The sequence below is a fragment of the Drosophila sechellia genome, chromosome 3L (assembly GCF_004382195.2).
Source record: "Drosophila sechellia strain sech25 chromosome 3L, ASM438219v1, whole genome shotgun sequence".
Taxonomy (NCBI): Eukaryota; Metazoa; Arthropoda; class Insecta; order Diptera; family Drosophilidae; genus Drosophila; species Drosophila sechellia.
The window spans coordinates 123,340-146,058 of record NC_045951.1 but is presented as its reverse complement, the minus strand read 5'-3'; the positions used below and the strand labels follow the sequence as shown (position 1 = coordinate 146,058).

The following is a 22,719-nucleotide window of genomic DNA, read 5'->3' as shown; positions in this document are numbered from 1 at the left end:
ATTGATGATCCTGATAATTTTATTGCATTAAAATTTCAAAATAAATCGAATTCAGGGTGGTATATAGCCCCCAGATATGATGCTTTACAATAGTCCAGTGTTCTTATACGCCTCCCTCATAAGTAAAAAGGTATACTAGATCCGTTAAAAAGTATAAAACAGGTAGAAGGAAGTGCTATCTACCATTGAAAGTACACACATATATATACATATTCTTGATAACGATTAATGGCCTAGTCGATCTGGCCGTGTCCGGCTGTCCGTATGAACGTCATCTCAGGAACTATAAAAGCTATAATGTTATAATAAAGCTTCCAGACACAGACGCAGCGCAAGTTTGTTTTCAAATGTTGCCACTCCCACAAAACGTTCAAAACTGCCACACCCACAATTTTGGAAAATTAGGAAACAAACTTTCACAACCTTAGAGACGGAGGTTCAAACGTCTTGGTGGGACGAAAAAAAGCCAATTGAATCTGCGTGTTCAAGAAAATAAACATATACCACTTTTCATGAATTTAATGACAATAATGGTATTGAGATTTATTACACCAAACACTTCAAGATATACTTTAGAACCAACACTTCAGTAGTTTATCAATCCTTGCAAATTCACATATTGCTTTTAGGAACCTCGAGTTCCCAATAAAAGTAGGGATTGTTTCTTCAGTTTTGTTTTTTTAATTAACTAATTGGTGGCCAAATAAAAAATCTAAGGATTGCGGAAAAGGGGTAGCCAGAAGGCATTGAACTTGTTCGACATTAGACATTAAGCATACGCGTGTACGAGTACTGAGTACGGCTTAATTCAATTGATCAATGATAAACACAAAAGATATATTTATAAGGCAAGGAAGGCGATAAAAATGGAAGGGAGAGTAGAGCAGTTTTTTAACTTTTCCTCTTTTTTGTTCTTTCAGTTCTTGGTGGTAGTATGTATGTGTCGTCTAAGTGCGAGTCTCACCGTTTGTCCTCAACACCAGGCCCACTTTAATGCTTACGGAGAGGAAAGGTTCATTCAGTTTCGGCCAAGTTTATTAACCAAGCACGTGTGAACCAAAAATACCGAAACGTACAAAAATTTGTGTTGTCTTCTATGCTGTCGCTTTGCTCTTACAATAAAACTCGAAACAGGAAATTTGCCCAACAGAGCGTGGATAAAAAAGGTAAGTCGTAGGCCTTGTTCTTGATTCGAGTAGAAGAGTCCGCATAATCCAAAAAGATGTCTAAATGAGAACGTATAAATGTGAAACTAACTACTACTCCAATTTGGACGAAATTAGACGAGTCTCTGGCACGGCCTCTATATGATTTGTTATTTGCGGTAGTTTCCCTATCAAATTAATATTTAAAAGATACGAGAATCTAGAGAATTGAGTCTAAATATATGGAATAATTCATAAAAATATAAAAAAGTGTATGAAATATAAATATAAATTCGTCTCCCGTTTAAGATATAATTCATCTATGAATAATAGTCATCAGGAAAATCTATTCAACTGAAATTGGATCAAATTTGCATTCTTGGTCTGGTATTCGAGTTCAACTCACCTCAAACCCATATTGAGTTTGAAAACAAAACACATCATGGTAGAATCTTTTCGAGCAATTGCGAAGCAAAAATAAAAATTGTATTTCTTGTCTTACAAGATTCATGAAGTTGACTTTGTCTTGATTCTGTGTGCTTCGATAGATCGTAAGTCCGAGATAATTTGGCAAACAATAAATGTATAAATTCATTCAAGCCACGTACTCGAGAGATCCACTCAGATAGAGGCGGCTACTTTGCCCTTCTTACATTATAGGGTGCTGCTTATATCTGCCGCATGGCAATCGCATTTGAATCGTGCTTAACTGAAGCGAACGAGAGTACATACGTTGTATGCTTCCGAAAAAAAAAACAGCTCGCAGAAATTTTTTAATATTCACATTCATACAAAACATACTTATGCTAATTGACTTGGGTGCAGGCGCATCATTTCCCTCTCCGTTTGACAATTTTTTAAAAATTTTGTGATTATTCATCCACAAAACTTGCACTCTTGGCTGAATTTAATCGTAGCTTAATATTCTATATTTCATTGCGCATATAAAACAGGGAAAATTAATTTTTAAAATTAATAAAAATCAAAATGAAAACGAAAAAAGCGAAACACATTCACCACAACTGGTTTGCTTGATTATAAGGTGAATGAATTTTCAAAAAGTTCGCGTCTAAAAGGAAGTTAAACGAAGGCAACAAGAAAACAAGGCAGATCATAACAGTCCAATTATAACGACAATCGGACTGCAAGAGGGAAATTTTTAAATTATTTCGAAAAACAAGAGAGAATATTATATTCGAGTTCGAATTCGGCGTATAACTATAGGAACGGAACATGGGAATTGACTCACTAAAAAATAAACAGATATTTTCATGTTAGAGTTTCACTTTTTATAAATTTTAGTTAAATATTAATAATAATGAAGGCAATGTTTAATACTTGCATTTCCGGACTGAAAAATATAAGCTTTATTATGTTTAAAATTCGAAGAGGTAAATATGTCTTCGTATGGAGAACTCAGATTTAAACGCTTCTTTCTACCGGTTGTTTTGATCGTTAAGTTATGACTTGTGCGTTTCTTGTCTCACCTAAATGGCAATGAATGCATCCATCAGGTACAGACAGACTGTACTGACGCTGACGTCAATACGCAGTTGTCTTGAAATACAATTCAATTTGTTTATATGTTCATTGAGGCGACTTAAAAATATGTGTTATTGTGACTTAGGACTGGCATAAACGGCTTACTAATGAGCAACGCAAATAATTCGAATATCTGTTGAACTCGAGGTCTAATGGAATTTTACCCGCTTTGCACTTTTCGAGCAAATACTTTTCTTCGTTTCACCTTTGTTCAATTGATAGGGCTATGTCACTTTTGTCGTAGTTTTCCCCTGCCGCGGTTATGTGGAAAAGTTTACAAACTTTTCCATTACATGTTGAGGCAGACAATTCAACGAATTGTGTTCTTCGAAGGGGTCACTACGAGGCAATGATGACAAATACGAGCAAAGCACGAGACTTGAAAAGGTGATAATCGGTCGACGACGGGTGATAAGTTTCTCTGATTACTGGCAACATTGTGGAAGGGGGCCAACCCTATTCTTGAATAGAAAGCAATCACTTGTGGGGGACCGTTGATTCGCGAACAGTTACGAGTTCGGAAAATAATATAAATAAGCGTGTGTGTAATAGTATTTACCAGACACGAATCGTTAAAGTTATAACATTGTGATATCCAAAGGATATGATCCGCGATGTAATTTTATCGATAAAGACGTTTTATATATGGTGATATCTGTTTTATTTTTGAATGTTTAATACATAAAATGGCAATGTTATTACAAACACTTACACTTTGAGGTAGGTAGCAATAAAATGCATAATGTGCCATCGCTATTTTAATTCCATTTTAATTCCATTTAACAACGTTCTGAACAGCGCGACTAGATCTGCATGCTTAAACTGAACTTTCTAACTTGTTGAGCTCATGACACAAACCCTGATTGACTCAGCTAGTGATCCAAATCATTTCGTTTTCAACGAATATACTAATACTCTACGAGTATTGACCAAATCACTGCATGCGGTTTTATAACACAATTTTTTCTTGTCCGTTTTCATTTTTGATCCTTAAAAACTCCCAACAGTTTCCCAGGAATAACTTTCCTGAAGCTAGGTTAAGAGAATGTGCTGGAAATACACTCGGGCTAAAAGTAATAAACTTAAGCGTTTTATTTTTCAAAGCCACAACATATTTTTGCATTGCGGCCGATTGTTGCACGTTTCGGTTTGTCTCGCCTCTCATGTCTTGTGAGGCGGCAATGCAAGGACATGGAATGTCTAAGTTTCAGAGCGAGCTGCAGTTGCAGCTGCAATACAAGCATGATGTTGTTGCATGTGACATGAGGATGGGTCAGTTGCAGCAGAACCAACTTGCGTTGGCATGTGGCAGGTCAACTTGTGCCAAAAACCTGGCAAGTGTCACTTTGAGACACATCCCCGTGTAGCACCAGTTACACCTCCGGTCTACGTCGGCCCTTCAGACCATCTGAATATACCCCCTAGCCACTATGCGGTCGTCGACATAATCGCTATTTTCCTGTCTGTCCTGAATTATGATTGAAATGTGTTTGTTTGGCTGTGGCTTTTACAATGCCCTTTTTATACCCGTTACTCGTAAGTAAAAGGGTTTACTAGATACATTGGAAAGTATCTAACAGTTATAAGGAAGGGGATCTACCACATAAAGAACATATATATATATTCCTAGTCAGGATCAATAGCTGAGTCGATCAGCATACAAATTTTAAATTTTTTGACACTCGCAAATTCATTAGGTAACGTTTATCTGATAGTCTGGGAAGTCGACTAAAGAATTCTCTATTGTTTTTTTGATCGTCACGTGCATAATTTCCAGAGTCAGCTACTTAGACTGATGCCTCGGTTATCATCCCGGTTTTGTGGCTAAAGAAACACGCAACGCAATTATTTGCCACACGGACGGAAAACACCTGCGATTGTTTCCCTAGTCCATATGGTCCGCGCGCCGTCGTTGTTTGTCTTCCTCACTGTCCCTTGAGTGTTATTTAAAACCTTTCGAACTAAACTGCTAAAAACCGTGCACTTGAATCATTCTAGACTACAAAACCTTTAAACCCCTGCTATATTTTTTTAACCCTGTTTTGGCTAGCTGAAAAAACGTTTGCCCATTGGTAATATAAGGACACTTGACAACAGTGGCAGACCCTACGCCGCTTTTTATGTCCGTTTCTGACATTAAAGTCACGTTACTCGGTACTTTCCCACAAAAAATTACATTGATAACAAAAATGGGGATATCTTATAAGCAAATCGCATGTGGGCGAGTAAAAATTATGGGTCGTAAAAAAAATGGGAACTAAAAGCTGTAATACACCCGTTTCGGCAACGGCAAACAAGAACCAATTATGAGCTCATCGACTGCAGATTTCTTGATCTGATCTCATTTGCTGGCCGTCAGACTCTGTAAGACCGAGGATTCCAAGTGTTGAATTCGAAACCAAAATACAAATATACAATGACGTATATTGTGTATATTATGCGTCAGCTGTGCATTCGCCGCGTGTGTCATCGAACGCAGCACTAGAGCAGTTAAAGCTCTCTATCTGTACCATATATCCCCGACGGCGGTGACTCGTACCCCCGTCGACAATGTGGGTCAGACATGAATGTGCATGTGGCCAAGTCTATTTCGGGTTGATATAGCCAAATGCAGTAAATATTTCGGTCATAAAATCAGCGACAATTTTGCAAATTAATCATACGACTCGAGTTGAGTAATGTGTGCGGTACCAGGCAAAAAATGTTTAGGTAAACCATGTTATGGGTCTAGACGAGGGTATACTCTGGAAATATCTACAAATCAAAAATATATTAAAATACTAATATAAAGCGAATTTCAATAGGATAACCCTTGAAAATTATTCCCGTAAAAAAAGATTATTTTTATGCGGCGTTCTCGTTTTCTCCCATACTCTGGACACGGAGTGATGGAGTTTGCTAAAATCAATTGACATGGTTTTCATATGGATTGCCATAACAACAACAGTGCTAACCCATATATTACAGCTCACTCCGGTTCTTGGTACGAATGTTGGCCCCCAAATACGCAAATGTATCTTCGTGATCGATCAAACTTGGGACCGTGCCCGTAACTACGAGAGACCGTCGAGGCAAACTAACCTAAGCCAAGTCGAAAATCGAAGCGTTGGCAAGAAATCAGTTCGGCAACAGCGTGCAAACGAGCTGGGACGCACGGCGAAATCCAGATTATATAGACTTCAGACAAGTTAAGGCAAAAGGACCTCATACACGTCGAAAATATGTGCGACTGCGGCTGCTACTCCTACTGTCTGCATGACAGCTCCTGCTACAGCCACTATCACTCGCATTCTCATTTGCACTCGCATCACTGCTGTGCGGGCTATAAGTATCTAAAGTGCCTCTGCCGCTACTATCGCCATGGGCATTGCACCTGCTCCTGCTGGCGGCGGAAATGCTATCTGCTCTAAGCTGGATGAGGTCCCTTACCAGGATATGAGGATATATGATGAGGAGGAGATCCACGCCAGATGTGGCACAAAAGGCAACACCACACAAATCACAACTCAAACAACGCAAATCAGCAATGAAATTACAAGATGAAGTCCTTTAAGCAGTTGCATAACACTTGGCTACATCCAATCGAGCAGGAATGAAATGTGAAATATGTCGTGGGGAATGGGAACGGAGAATCAGAAATGGAGAGCAGCAAACAACTAGCGTGCATACGGATCGTATGTGGAACGTTTTCAGTTGTCGTGTGAGTAAGTGTGCATGTATGTGCCTTTTGTCTGTGAGTGAAAATGGTTCAAGGATGTGGCTAACATTGTTATCGACTGCGTTTTGCATTTGCAAAATCCCCATTCACACCAAACATACACCTAAACCCAGTAAAGCAAATCGAATTAGTGCATAAGTATTACTTCACACCACACAATAAATACTCGTTTAACACCCAGGACACATCGTTACATAACTAAGTACATTCAATGCTAGAGCGTAGTGCGTATTGGCCGACGTTCAAGGTTCTCGCCATATTTGTTACGTTTCTAATTTAAAAACAATCCAACAATAAAGTTTTGCTCCAACACTACTAAAAATATGCACTTTTCAATAGAAGGGAAAAATAATATATAAATTGACTACCCATTGAGAATTAATATTCTATTGAATTCAATTTTCTTTGGCAAGAATGGGAATACATTGGCTTTCAATATGGAAAATTCTTGGTTTGGGTTACGTACTATTAAGATTATCTTTTGCTTTTGTTTTTTGAGTGGGAAACATTATGGTGAGTCCGGAAAGGCGTGATTTAATTATCGTTCCCAATCGTAACAGTATTTCGAATTATTGAAATGCGATAGAAGATCCGCTAAGTGACTTTTGACAGCTGTTAGGTTAAGAATGCCACCGTAAAAATGTGGAGTCAACAATAGAGATGTCTTGTTTTATTATCTGCATTGAATCACGTTAAGTTGTGTGGGCCCCGCCCAACACCGTAGTAAATTCTACAGTCCCGCGGGAAGCGATTATCCGTCGTAACGACACCTCTCTGCCCTCCCCACTGGTATTTAAGGTGTTCCGGTCGACAAACACGGTGATAGTGGCCAACAAGGTGCTCTATGTACTCCTGGCAATGGACTCGCTCAGTCACAAGCTGCCGGTAAAGGTTGCAAAAAGTTGGAGGAATATTTATACATATGTATGTGTATTTGTTGTACCGATACCGAGTATTTATTTAATGTTGGCATTGCTAGCTCACAGGGCCGTGACAGCGAGTGCCTAATAAATTCTTGTCTCTCCCCTAGCTAGGAGTTGGACATTTTTCGACTGCCTCATGAATTTCTAATGGTGACTAATGGGAGTGTATCAGCTTTGGTATTGGGTTTTGATTATCGTGCAATGCTAGTGGTGTGAAGGGTGACCTTTCTGTTAACATTTTAATTTACTTTTGTAGGTAGACCTTAAAATTTTTTTTTATTATGTTAGAGAAAGTTTTAAAGATTGCTTTGATGGATTATAAAGCCAAATAAATAATAGGAGAAACGTCTACTCTTTAATGCCAACGCCTTAATAGATTATTGGACAAAAAAGGGGCGATTACCGCTCCTTCTTTGATTGCTGCTCTGGACACATCTATTTTTTTCAATCCTCTTGCTGCTGTTGTTGTTTTAATATGGTTTCCTTGACTATCAGATACGCTTTACTCCGCTATTGGAAGTGTTGGGAAGATATCTAAAAATTATGTTGACAAACAGAAGAAAAAAAGGTTTAAAACAATTGTTCAAAGGATTTTGCGTTGCAGGTTAGGCCGTTATAGTGGACGTAGCAACGTTTTGAAACATACTTGAACAACGTAGGCGTCGCTAGGATCTGCGTGTCCAATATATATATTTCTAACTTTCAGTATGAGTATGAATTTTATTGAACCATTATATTCAATATGAGCAATTCAATTAAATACAATTTAAATGAATTGTAAATTTACTTTAAAAATGTAATTTAAATGCTTTAACTTTATGTCTAGTCCATACAAGGGCTTTCATTGATTATAACTTCTTACATTCGAGTCATTAAACTGCACGATACATGCGAAATCGTTCTAGCAGGAACTTGACCATGTAGCAAATTTCCCTTTTGGACCTTCGTTCCTGTCTCAACTCGGTTATCAATCAGTTGTCAGTGGTTCCTTTTTACAGTGTCAGCTTTATTAGCAGCCGCATGACACAATATACTATGTCCAAATAGACCAATTTTGGATCCGTCTGTGACTAGCTCCTTCATTATGTCTGTTTGCATTTGGCGCAACAATGTTGCAGTTGAATTATGCCCAAGAGGCGAAGATAAACAAACAACTTAAACGCTTCAACTTGAAGTTTTTATTTATTTTAATTTTGCTTAACCTTCTTTTGCCCCGCAACTTAACCCCGAGCTTTCCGCTGCCTTGGCAAGCTGATAAAAACTTAGTTTAGTGCGACCAACGACGCCGACGACTTAATGATGCTTTTGGTCCCATCATGCTAGCCTCCGTTTTCTGTTCCTCAACGAATTGGACTGAGTTTGCAGACCTCAGGCTAGACCACAATTGCAAATCATTGAAGTCATTAGCACGTTCAAGGAGATGGCTGCAATGCAAGTGAAAGAAAAATGGCAGAGCAAGCGGAAACTTTGGTATCTGTTTTTTTTCCAATCCCATTTAAAATCATACCTAACCGTTGCACAATAAAATCCAAGATTGTCATTGTTTAGCAAACATTTCGTTACTCTTTGTATTGTACCATTTTACCATAGAATGTCTAGTAATTTGGAATTTGCCTGTAATAGCAAAACAAGTAATTCCTTTTTCAGTTTTGATAACTTTAACGTTATTTTACTTTCTCAAGGGATAGGGTATGCAAAACTACATCATATATTTCACACACCCACGGTCTCATTGTGATAACTGCCGTGCACCTACTTCCCCTTGCCTTCCCGTTCGGCCTCTCTGAACCCATTTTCCACCCCCGCAAACCCCTCATTCGGGTTTATTTGCCTGCAATCGCGATCGTCTTTTACATTCTGCCTCTGGCACAGGCGCACCATTTTTACAGTCGATCTGCATTTTTTGCCGTCTTAAGCCTACCTTTTTTTATGTTGCAAATGCAATTCATATATTTCCATTGAGCTGGCTGTCGGCAGCCCCTTAAACCCCATTCGGTTCGTCTGTGACTGCAACAAAGTTGCTAAGTGAAGTGCTGGCAAATGTGAAAAAAAAGGAATGGTACATTTTGTTTGGCTTTTTTGCACTTGCCATTTGTGTGTGGTTTTCAGTTGCGCTGTTTTTGTACTCCCTTTTGATGTCTTCGGTTTGGTTGTGCTGACAAGAAGCCGACTCTGCTTTGGACACACAATTTCTTTTTCTGTGTTTGGCTGTTTCCTGCGAATTTCCCCCTCCCCATCCCCTGCCTTTTTTGTCTTCATTTTCATATTTTCACCTTTTATTTGGGTTTCTTGCTATTGCCGTTTCTAATTAAAAAATGGTACCACTGCAATTTAAATTTAATGAACAATGCAAGCCTTGCCACTAGGAATTTGGTTGTCCTTATATAATGATAAGAATGGCAAAGATGATACTATTATAATAATTTTGCGATTGCACTGGCAAAAGAAGAAAGTACAAGCTAAATAACAAATTTGCAGAAAAAATGAGGAAAAAAGGCGAAAATCGGGTGAAAACGACATTTAAAAACGCGGCAGCATCCCGAAGTAAAACGCAAAACTAACCAAACTACACAGCCAGAACAACAAAAACAAACTGCTTTGTAAAAATTTGTAAAAATCTCTTGAAACTTCGAATTTTGTATGCTAGTTCCAACTAATAATAAAATCACGGAAAGCTAAGAAAATGTCCAGCAATTAGGATTTTCTTTTACGATTTTACAGTTGTTTTTTTTTTTAATTATTTCGATTCTTACCATATATTTCAATTTTTACGTTTTTTTTGTTGTTGCCATTAAGGCCTAAAACAGTTTATAGACATACATACATGCACACACCTTGAGTCTCCTCAGTCTCTGGCGCAGTCGGTGTTTGTTTACAAAACAAAAACTCTTTTTTCCAGGTCAAATGTGTTTACATTCCGCATTAGAAACTGGGTCACTATGAGGCGTGCACGAGCGAGACTTTTATCCTTGGGTCTTTCTTGGCATTCGGGACGGGGCTACAGTGCGTCGATGGCAAAGTGGTGAGAAGGGCAGAAGGAATGAGAAGCTTGCAACTCCCGATCTTGTTGCTGTTATATGTACAATATGGTGTGTGTTATGTGGTTGTTATTGTTAATGGCAAAACTAGTAACAGCAATAATTTTTCAGTCGTGTACGTATAATGAGATTTTCGCCTTGTGAGAAAACCAGTATGCCTCATAGTCTTTTGCTGACACCCCATTTCTTGAAAATATAAAATGTTGAAGCTCGAATTTTGTTTCGAAGCTCGCTTTATTAGTTGTATAAAAATTTTTTGTAACATCAACATCTATATAAATATTCAAATGCGTAAAATACTCTTGCTTCGAATTTGGTCCCACTTAGTACAAATAATACGAATATTAAATGGAATACATTTAAAGATTGCAGTTGGTTGATTTTGGAGTGTCTGCTGCGAATGTTGTTTTGTTACAGCAACGATAATTATACGCCTCAATGCAATGGACCCCTGATGCCTCACCTCAGCATTTAACCCATTCAACATGTGTATGTGGTTGTTTGTCTGTGCAATTTGAAGGTATTTGTGTCAATGACAAATGATTCGAATTCATCGAAACGTTGCAATTTGTCAAAGTATAGTTGGCGTGTGTGCGACAGTGGTTGTCTTAACATAAAGTCGAAACTGAAGATAGGGGTTTTAAAGGGGATTCAGCAGACGTCAGGCAACGTAAACTGAACAAGTGACCACTGATGAAGACAGCTCAGCCGACAGCTAAACTAAAATCAAGTCAAATCCAACGGAGTTTTTCGTGTGTTTTCTGTGTGCTTTTCACTGCCGCCTCAATCGCCACAAAGTCGCTTTCTGGCATTCCTGATTGCCAGCTGATATGTGGATGTCATGGTGAGAGGGGAAGCTAAGGCGAGGAGGGGTTGTCCCGTGTCGTTTCTGTTGGTTGTGCAATCAAAATGTCGCTGACACAATTAACAAATGCTTAGAATGCAGCACGGCAAAAATAAATGTTTTCGAAATAAATGTAAAGGGGAATACTAGAATCGTTGAGAAGTATGTAACAGGTAGAAGGAAGCGTTTCCGACCATATAAAGTATATACATATATTTTTGATCACAATCACTGGTCGAGTCGATTTGGCCATGTCCGTCTGTATCAAAATCTCAGGAACTACACAAGCTTAAAAGATGACGCGCCCACACTTTTGAAAGATGTTTTAATATTTTTTCATGTTTATTTTAGTCTTGTAAATTTATATCGATTGTTTGGATTTTTCATCGTTTTTTGTTTGTCTTGCCAATTTCTATCGGTAAACCAAAAAACACTTTTGACTCCCTACACCTACAAAACGCTGACTAACGCCTAGATGTTTCAATTGGAATATCGAATTTGAACCTTGGCCAAAAACCAACTTCTTGGGCCATGCAGCAAGTTCAAGTTTTGTTTACGAATTTTTTTTAAATAAAATCTTTTATTTGTTAATTGTCGTCGTTGTCTTCGTGTCCGTTGTTTTCTCTGTAGTTCCCTGAATAAAAGGCGGATAAGTGCAAGTCCTGTGGTTCATTTTCATAAATCCTATGAGCGACTGCGATTGCACACAAATTTTTTGACATCGTTGCTTCTTCATCTTCATTGCCACTCACTCTGGTGTCTAATTCCCGACTCGTGCGTCGTTTGTCTTCAAATAAATATCTTAAAATCCCTCGCTTCATGATGCCCTAAATCTTTACCTGTTTCATTGAACCATGGATTGCGTGCCTTGCCTTAGGTTAAGATTCTCGTCCCAACTTATTGTTTCACCACAAGTCGAAGTCCATTTCCTTTTTGTTGCCAACGCTGAAACTTTTACATTCAACATTCATGGCTCTTTTGGCTGGAAGCAGAAAGAGTGACATATTGAAACTCTGAATCGTTGTCATTATACCTTTTACTAGTAGAGTAGAAGGGTATAATAGATTCGATGAAAAGTATGTAACAGGCAGAAGGAAGCGTTTCCGAAGGAAATAAGGATCAACAGCCGAGTTGAACTAGCCTGGCTATCTCAATAGAAACATTAAATAATTTAGACTATACTAATAATATGAAATAAAAAATTCGGGGGCTAATAAACAACCATTGTTTAAAATGTATATTTTCGGATGAGCCAGCCACAAAAATTACGGTATTCGTGTCGCAAAATACATACCGACCAATCATAAAGCGATTTTTAAAATCCGAATTATTTAACCTCACCTTCCGACGGATCAAAGTAAGTTACTAACCGTTGGGATCGTTAATCAGCTGTCACAGCCACAAAGGTAAACTCAAATAAAAACAAAACAAGTGAGGTAAAAGTATGTTTCGACCACAAGGTACCTTATCATTTTCATTTGCCTAGTTAGTATTATATCAGTTTTAAAAAACAATAAGGATATTATTCAATATCAAAAAAAGGATGTACTCTACTCATCCATTTCCAAGCACTATTTTCGCAAAACAATAAACTCTAGTTAAATTATTGACCAAAAAGTACAACAAACACAACTATAACAAGTACAACAACAACGGCAGCTGACACAGTTACAATGCAAACCAGCCGCAGCTCGCACCGGCCACGTGTTGCTGCGTTCGGTATTCAACAATCAGAGGAAACAGATGGCAGCCCGGTCCTCTTAGAAAGCGGCCAAATGGCATGGTCTCGTTTGCAGGGAGTCCTGCAGTCATTTCGGTTTGTCCTCGACAAACTTCGCAACACGAAAATTTCGAGTACCTGCCGCTTTTTGCTCAGTCAAGGTGGTAGCCGATTCTGCCCCTTGAGTCTGCTTATTACTTCATTTGAGTCCTACTCAGGACTCAGGAGAGACTCTCCTACCTAGCAGGATAAGTGCAGGATAAGTCTGGTCTGCATTTATATGTGAAGATGGAAGATTGAGGGCAAAGATGGATTTTTCGTAGTCCATCGCTAGCATGTAATAAACAGCGGACATAAGGACAGGATGTGCGAAAATCAAAAGAGGAGGACCCTCAACAATGCAGGCAGGTGAAGATCGCATTGGTAAGCCATAGCCACAGGACACACATTGAGTACTATAGGAAAATGTGGAAGCTATCAAAAAAGCGATCATCGATTCCGGTCACACAAACAAATCACATAAATACTTGGGAAAACTCACTAAAGACTAGCCTAATTTATTATGGCCAATATATTTTGTAAATTAAAATCAACAACGGAGAAAGATAATTCGGAACGGGTATGACAACAGTTTTGTTGTGGTTTTTTTTTACGCTTTTTCAGTTAAAATATTTGTTTTCGAAATAAATCAATGCTTTTTTGTTTTTTCCTACACATTATGCGACTGTGCTTTTATTTTCAATTTGAGCAGAAAGGAAGGGGAATTGTTGATGATGAGTCTGTCCGTCTTTCCCCTTCCATCGGTGATGACTCATTGAGGTCGTGTGCGAAATTTTTCGAATTACTTGAATTTATTTATACATTTGTTTTTGTATTTGAGTTGAATGCAAATTTGCTTGTTTATTGCACGAACAGCGAATACAGATTCCCCGACGTTAGGCACAAAAATCACTTCTCCATGGAAATCTAAGAAAAAACGGACTAAGATAAAAGAAAATAAAAAATAAATAAATTATATTCTTATTCTACATGAGAAACTTAGTTTTTTGAATTTTGTAACTATCTTTACTAACTTTTCACACCTGAAATAAGAACAAAGACCATAAAGCGCAAAAAAGTCTAGAACTCGAGGTATATTCTTTATTTCGGCATTGCTGTAACCTATTTAAGTCGTGCTGCCAGGTACAACTAATGATCCAAGGGGGGTTTTTAAACTTTAGCATTATTTGACAGTTGTGAGCTGGTTATTACTTTTGAGTTTTTTTTTTTTATATTTTGTCCAGTACTACGTTAATTACGTGTGTAGGAAACCATTGGGCAAATGAAATGATTAGATGTCGTGTGTGAATTGTGATAAAAATGTTCGTGACTCGGCACGCGTTTTTTCGGGTGCTCTAAGAGTTCCATGGATTTCGCCTGAAGCCCGATCGGCGGCAGAGCGTTAATTACAAGTCGTAAGCAACCAACAGCAATTTCCGTTAGTTTATAGTTTCGTTAACTTTCGTTTTTCGCAGCTGCGGTTTTGCTTTTGAATGGGGGAAAACCCTCAAAGCCGGTAGGGAAACAACGTAATATTGCAACAGCCTAATTGGTAAATATGTATTGATACCGATAATCAGTTTGGAAGATATCTCTATTGAGTTATCTATTTTTACCCGTTGTGGACGAACAGCAAACTGCTGCAAATAGAGTTGACCTTTGTGAAATAATATTTTTAGTTGAGATAATTTTGTAAAACCGAATCGATCGCGGTGTGCTTTTATCGCTGTTGAACGGGAAAATCTTTTTCGCTCGGTTCGAAAATAGAAACGAAATTGTTTGATGCCAAAATTCTAACGGATATCTGATAGTCAAGGAAATCTACTATTTTAGGATCTCCGTTGTTTTAGTTTACTAGTTTATTAATTTAATTTTAGTTTAATCATATAAGTATTGATCATGCTAACTTGATTCTCCAATCGCGGGCTTATAAAAAATGAACCATACGCCGAAATAGACGCGATTGCTTCGCCTTTTTTTAAAAAGAATTTCATAAGCTCCTCGACGGCATTGCTATTTATGGCCCAAAGCAAAGTCAATGACCTAATGCCGAGAACATTACGCATACGACCCGTGCCCGTTTGCCACCTATAATGTGACACCTTTTGGCTTCAGCATTACCGCATTTTTCGCTCTGGACTTTGTGGATTTCGGGCACGTTCACACCGCTAGAAAACGAAAACATTGATAGTGCCTACAGAACATTGGTAACACGGTAGCTCTAGAGCTCAAAACCATAGATGCGCAGTGCAAAGACAGATATTTCATCATTAGCTTGTTGGAACTTTTCATTAAAATCGGCAAAAAGTTTAGCAAAGCGTGAGGCGTACAAATGGCCAGTGATGAATAAAAAAATGTATTTATTTTGTTTTTTAAGACACGATTGTTGTTGTTATTTTAGGTGTCATGGACATCTCTCGCTACAAATTTTTAATCACTATGTTTTGAATTTTGGAATTGAAATCTGAGACAAAAGACATATTCTCTTTTTTTCGAACGGTTTTAGATTTCATTATGTTGTTTAACCTTTTTAAAATACAATGTCTTTCGCAATGTTTTTTACTTTTATTCCAACATTAAACTGTGCTACCATTTATGATCTAATAATCAAACTTAACTGACCCTTTTTACAATTGACCATGAATTAAATTTTTGTTTTTTAATAATGTTTAATAACCAAAGAAGTACAACTTAAACAATTTTTTATTTACACGTGCTCAAAAGCGGGATACCATTTACAAAACAAAAATTGGGTAAGCCGTATAAAAATTATCATTTTGTGTGCTAAATATTCATTATTTGAATTGGTCATCGCTTTCGCACTGTATGTTAACGGTATCAAGCGCAAGCGGGTTTTAACAGGAGCAGGCGATTTTGTCTAAATACGTATGCCGACTAGTGTATTTGTTGCTGATGTTACTTTATCAGAATAAGGTTAACAAACGTTTCCAAGGTCATTTTAATACAAAGTTAAAAACTCACACGTGCAGCCCTATTTACTCACTCACACACTCGAGTATTTATTTTGCACTTGACATTTACCTACGAGGTAATCGTAAAAACTACAAAAACCAATAGGAACCGTTACCGACAAATGGCTACCAATTCCTCCTATCTATCTGGAATACAGTGCAAGAAATGCCATAAAAAGGGGGTTGAACAACTTAAACACACTAACAGTAGGAGGTACCCTTAATAGGCCTTTAAATTGGTTAAATTTATTTCTAGCTCTGAAGACTCTGAAGATATGAACCCAGAAATATATTTGTAACTTGCCAAAAAAGTTCGTTTCTTGTAGTGTACATATGCCGTTCGTTATATTTGCCATAGACCATTATCGTAATTCCCTTTTCACTACTTTTTATTTTTGTTTTGGTCGTAAATGCAGAAAGAGGCGCGTGTGTAATCAGGTAAGGGAGGTGTCGAAGGGTGCAATGGGGGCTTCAGGTACTTAAAACCGCAGTCCTAGTGGCTGCAGGAGTGGCGTGTATGGGGAGGGGTCTAGACCAAATGTCGACGCGTGTACACTACTGAAGTATCCAAGGCGTCTCGAGTGCTTAAAAACACTATCCGAAATACAGGGGGTAAAGCGGGGTCTGGGGTCAATGGAGCCGGCTATTTCGCTGCACAATTTTGCGACAAAACATCCGGAATACGATCTAGTATACTGTTAATTTGCTATCTGGTAGTGTGGGTTTATGACTCACTTGATTGTTTTCCATGCAGTGATGGGGGGTGAACAAATTAAGTGCTTCATGATTTAAACGGCATTAAGTTTGCATTTGTATATGATGTAAATAATTATCAAATATTGATCTGAAGGTGAACTAGTCTTAGGTAACATTTTAAATAATATACCCAACAGTTTATTAAATGATAAGTATTACATCTACATCTAATCTGCAGTATATTTTGCAAGGAGTAAATATGAAATATTATATTTCACATATTTTAAACATTTTTATACCCCGTACTTGTAAAGTAAAAGGTCCGTATGAAGGCCTCGATCTCGGCAGCTATAAAAGCATGCAAGTTCCAAAGATATACAAATAGCCTAAAACTGCCAATTTAAATTTCTATCGATATACCAAAAAACTCCTTGTCACGTCCACAAACCGCCTTAAACGTTTAACTTAAAATGTATTGATATATCTTCGATTTATTGTTTGCCTACCGGTATACCAAAAACACCATGGGATGAAATTTCTGGTTTGCTCTTCCACTAGATGAGTAGCGGGTATCTGACAGTCGGGGAAATACTCGACTGTAGCATTCTCTTTTGTTTTTTTTTATTTCAGTCTCGTAAACATTTTAAAGGAGAATAGATGTCATAATAATTTGCACTGAGCAAATCACTTATGACTACTGCGATGCTGAATGCACAAAGCGAAACTTAGTTTGTACTGCTACGAAATTGAATTAGAGGCCAAATATAAGAAAACGGTGATGGGTCAACGCGGCTGCCATGACTGTCCACTGCCACCCTCGCCTATAAAGGGGCCTAAGAGGTTTGGTGGGTAAGTTCGAGGAGGTGCATGTTACGTTTGACTTTATGCAACAGTTTAAAGGACCATATTTTTGCGGAAATTGAATTTGGCGACCATCTTAAACCGCACCTCGCCCAACACTACCCCTTTTATCTTGTCATTTCACCCTCTCCTCCCATTATTGCAACTTTGTTGCATTTTCTAAGTAATTTGTCATCGTTTGGCTAAGACTCAGCCAAATGACGGACGTGACAAGAGTGTCAAGTAGGGAGCTGTCAGTTTAAGGCACTGCACGAAAATTAGGAAACTAAACTATTAAAAATAAAATTGTGTACAAGTTTTTTAGAGGCAATTTTTATTGTGTGTTTTACTGACACCTCATCATTCAATCACTTCATTCATTTTCATCATAATAATTTATTTTTAAATTCATAAAATGGCTTTCTGTGTTCTGTAAAAAGAGAAAGAGTTCAGTCATCAAAGTTGAGGTATGAGGTAGGGAAAGGAAACCGTACACTTTTGTCATAGCTCATATATTTCATATTTGGTATTTTGTTTATCGTTTCACATTTATTTCACAAGGTTATATTTGTCTCCTATTTTAACTGTGAATTTCTGCGAATCGTACAGTTTTTTGGGTTTATGTTGTCGCCAAATGATTTAAAGTTTCATAGTATTTTTAGGACTTAACAGTAAAACTATGAATAATATATTGATAGTGTGTCGATCGAAAGTGTTTTTAAGCGTTTGAAGCTTTGTGCGACGTATTTTGGGAACTTTTTGTTGTTTTTGTTTAATTTTTTGCTGTGGTTTTTTCTGGTTATGTTGTTAACGGCCTTTACAAATGAACAGTTATGCAGTGTGCAAAAATAAACCAATAACAAAAAGCAAAGCGCAGAGCAAATGAGACAATCGACAATAACAAAAACAGGCTATGAATATTATTGAACATCATTTATGGATAATGAAACCCGCCCTAAGTATTGTTTTTGTAGTTTTTATCTTAAAACTTACATTTTGCCGCTCAGATGAAACAGACTTTTCCAAATCTCTCGTAATATCTGACAAAAATAAACAACAGCTAAAGAGAGAGAGATCGGCTGTAGCCAGTCCGTTACAACCGAGTGCTCTGAGCTGAAAAGGTGGACTTTGAACCGCTCACGCGAACCCGCCATGATGCGGAATCTGCTGTTGATGTGGATGCGGATTTGTATGTGAACTGTCATGTTGATCTTCTTGGTTTTCCCGTGTCTGTCACACTATGATGTATGCTGATTGCATGAAAAGGATCTGCTGTGCGGAAAATGAAAACCCGATAAAAAACCCAGACAAGTTACATTGCTCGACCCAATTGTTTGACCCCGTTTCGAACACGTAAAACCATAGAAACCCCGCTCCACAATAACCCCCCATGAACGCACACAAATACAAGCGGACCATCCACTCGATTCAACACGCACTGGCACGCATATTTGGGTTCGACATTACAAGCACAGTTCGCCAAGGGTTGATTTATTCGATGTTTGTCTCTGGTAAATGCTCAAAATGATTTTGTTTATAATAAAATAAAAGTTAAGTCCGACTGGGTTAACCTCTTATGCCGCCACTTTATATTTTATGACTCACTTTTTATTAATTTGCATAGTTATAACCCGCGAATATTTACACACGGATGTCACGTAATTTATGTGGGCTTGGAGTCTTTAAGTTTATTTTGTCTAATCCGAGGAGCATACCTTTGTTTTCTTTCGTTTTATTCATTCTTATTCTTATAAATATTATATGTATAATCAATAGAAATGGGATATATGTACATATGTACATTATATAAAATCATCATTGTTTAATTCTAGGTAAAAAATATGTACATATATTGGCTTGTGTAATGCGAATTTACATATTGTGGAAATTTCGTAGTTATGAAAACTCATGAACTTTTCCAGTGAGGATGCGTCCGGTATCGCATTTTTTTGGCATGCGAATAAAAATAGATAGCGCCCAGGTTGTCGAATATCTAATACTCGTTCAGAGCTTACCACCCGGCAGTTGATTGATTGCGTCGTTTGGCAATTATAATAAAAATCAATCAAAACAAACGGAAAACCTATTAAAAAACGAAAACACTCCTTTCAAACGAGACGATTATTTAAATTTGGAGACAATCCTGTAGTTTTACAGAGAAAAAATTATTTTCGAGTCATTGAACTCTTTGCTGAATGCAAACTTTAGGAAAAAATTCAACCTCTTTTTTTTTTTAGATAATTTTACTACAAAAATAATAAAATGAAAAAACGAAATATGTACAGTCTACAAAAATATGAAGCAGTTTGTTACGAAAATAGTGGGGAGCGGCGCAGAAGCAAAAACAGAGAGAATACATAAAAATAAACGTGGTGAACAAAGAGAGCTGGTAGATGGCCATAGGAATGGTGGAAATAGAACTAAAGAGTATATACACTCAGGAACGATGTGGAAACGACATCAAGGAGTGGATGAACTCTGGTTCCACAGTACATTTGTGCGCTCGCGCGCTCCAAATTATACCATCGCGTTCGGCTATGTTTCCATTTCGTTTCGTAGCCATCCCCAGTCCCCGCTGACACCAAAACCCCTCTCCCAACATCGACTCTCTCATTCTTTCCGTTCTGTAAAAATCAAAATAAATCGTAAATAATTTTTTCGCTCCTATGAATGGAATGGTGTGGTGGCTTTTGGGTTTGTGAGCGAGAGCGAGTGCGAAATATAAGGTTGTCATTAGTAGTAGTATTTTGAGTACCCCCTTCCTTCTTATTTTTCTGCTGAAATCCGATAACCAGTGTGCAAGCGAGACAAAAAAATAACAAACAATTATAAACTATGCGAGTGTGTGTGCGCTGTTGTGGGCGAAAAAGAGTTTGAAAACGGGAAAGGGAGGAATTGGAATTTCACAACATTCGAATGGAGCGGCGACGCGGACTGCGCCGCGTGCTAATTTCACTTGCAACAACAACTTTTCGTTCTATGCAATATGGTACAACATGTGCGAGCGGGACACAAGCAAGTTAAAATAACTGAATGACGAAACTGATGACGCTGGTCTTGTGGTTTTGCTGTCTTTTTGTTGTTGCTTTATTACAGATTGATTTTTAATGCGAGCGTGAGCGTATACATGTACACATGTTTTGTTAGTAGTATGTCGTGTATTTGTATTTGTATTAAATACAAATATTTGTAAGGTTAATATATATTATCAATAAAGTGTAAACAATAATATCAATTACGTAATTCAAACATGATCATGAAAAATGGATACACTATTCAAAGTGACTTTAGAAGTTTTAATAAACTGTTTGACCCACTGTATTTATTATGATCGGAAACGTATTTTGGCTTGTTTTTTTTTGGTCACATATTACAAATACTTACAATTTCTGTACACATGTTTTGTTAGTAGTATGTCGTGTATTTGTATTTGTATTAAATACAAATATTTGTAAGGTTAATATATATTATCAATAAAGTGTAAACAATAATATCAATTACGTAATTCAAACATGATCATGAAAAATGGATACACTATTCAAAGTGACTTTAGAAGTTTTAATAAACTGTTTGACCCACTGTATTTATTATGATCGGAAACGTATTTTGGCTTGTTTTTTTTTTGGTCACATATTACAAATACTTACAATTTCTGTTGCTAAGAAATCCATTTTCATCTGGAGATCTTACAAGGGGCGGTTTTGTTTATTATATATATATACATATGTATGTATTATGACCATGGGGCTATTTGTTCAGGCACCGTTTTCCAGAGATAGATACGAATTCATCATCTCCTAAATTTCATGGGACATTATTCTTATTTCATATTTCGTAACTAGACAATCTCGGTATATTAACAACACCCATTTAACAATTTAAAGTAATATAATAACATGGCATATAAATGTGACCGGTTCGGCGTCTTTAGGGCGTTAGAGTGGGCGTGACAAATCGATAGAAATTTACACGACTAAAAATGTGGGCCTGGCAGTTTTGGGTGGTTTTAGGGCGTTGGAGTGGGCGTGGCAAAAAGTCGTATAGCAAACCGATAGAAATTTACAAGACTAAAAAAATTATGAAAAAAATATCGATAAATGGTTTGAAAATGTGGATGTGGCAGTTTTGTGCGGTTTGTGTGCGTTACGGCGGCAACATGGGTAAACAAACTTGCGCTGCATTTTTGTCTCTAGAATCTGTATGTAGATCTTGACGTTCATATGGAAAGGCGGACAGACGGAAATGGCTAGAACGACTCGGCTATTGATACTGGTCAAGAATATATATACTTTATATAGTCGGAAACGCTTTCTTCTGCCTTTCAACAAATCTAGTATACCCATTTACTCTACGAGTAACGGGTATAATAAAAGATAAAGAGACGTGATCGGTTTGACCAACTGCTTTCGTGAGAAGAAGTTCAAAAAGCGGACGTTCTAAAGCAGTGTTTTTTCGGAGTTGAAGTTGGACTTCAATAGACTGCGGTTACGGCCTTAAACGTGTACGTGACGCACATTGCGTTGTTTTTTGTTTCGGTTTGTTTCCCTGTTTTTGTATCACACGCATTGCATTGCCCGCCATTTGTTTGGGTTTACTCTAGTATACATTACTTTTTGGGATGCTTGTAAACAGAGCGATAACACTTGCACACACAGCTCAATACCACGTCAAACGGCAGTCTACAAAATCTGACTTCATGCACCGCTAGAAATAGGTGAATTAAACTAATAAGACATTTGAAAAATAAAATTGTTATGCATTTAAAGGAAAAATATTTTATTCATTTCATTTCACAGAAATATATTCAACTTACTAGTAATTCATTTTCAATAAAATTGTAATTTTTACCTTATTTGATAGTAAGATTTCTTGAATCACATTGAATTTCCTCTGACACTTCTTTGGCAGCTCACGTGTGTTGCGGGTTAAGTGCTAAGCATTGGCACTAAAGTCTTTTTCAAAGCGAAAGTTTAGATTTTGTGGTAAATTCTTGTTGGAGTATGTATGGAGACTAATTGTTAAATGAAATACGATCAAATTAAGATAAATCCTTTAAGTATAATAATTCATTGCATTTATTTTTAAAAAATGTCACAGTAAATTAATAGATAATCATAAAAGTATTACAGTAATATCTAGGATCCATTTACAGCATCTTTTCCACGCTGTGTGTACCCCGCTTATGTTGCATAACTGTCGCCAGCACACCGGGGTCAAGCAGTAAGGTAACGCCCATCTATTT

General features: G+C 37.4%; 2 protein-coding genes across 5 annotated transcripts in view; both read left to right on the top strand.

Annotated features, from left to right (window-relative positions):
- LOC6610129 overlaps positions 1–22,719 on the top strand; it is a 63,968-nt gene that overhangs the window by 25,629 nt on the left and 15,620 nt on the right. For 2 of the 4 annotated variants that reach the window (XR_004361687.1, XM_032717646.1), the window contains exons 2-3: positions 921–929; positions 984–1,166. The gene's annotated coding sequence lies outside the window, so the exon portion shown is untranslated. Of the gene's footprint in view, positions 1–920; positions 1,167–22,719 lie in introns of all 4 variants that reach the window. The other 2 variants (XR_004361686.1, XM_032717645.1) reach the window with 1 other exon arrangement.
- On the top strand, positions 5,799–6,727 carry LOC116800932. Its single transcript, XM_032717647.1, has one exon. It carries the CDS (start codon positions 5,909–5,911, stop codon positions 6,095–6,097), a length of 189 nt encoding a protein of 62 aa, XP_032573538.1. The 5' UTR covers positions 5,799–5,908; the 3' UTR covers positions 6,098–6,727.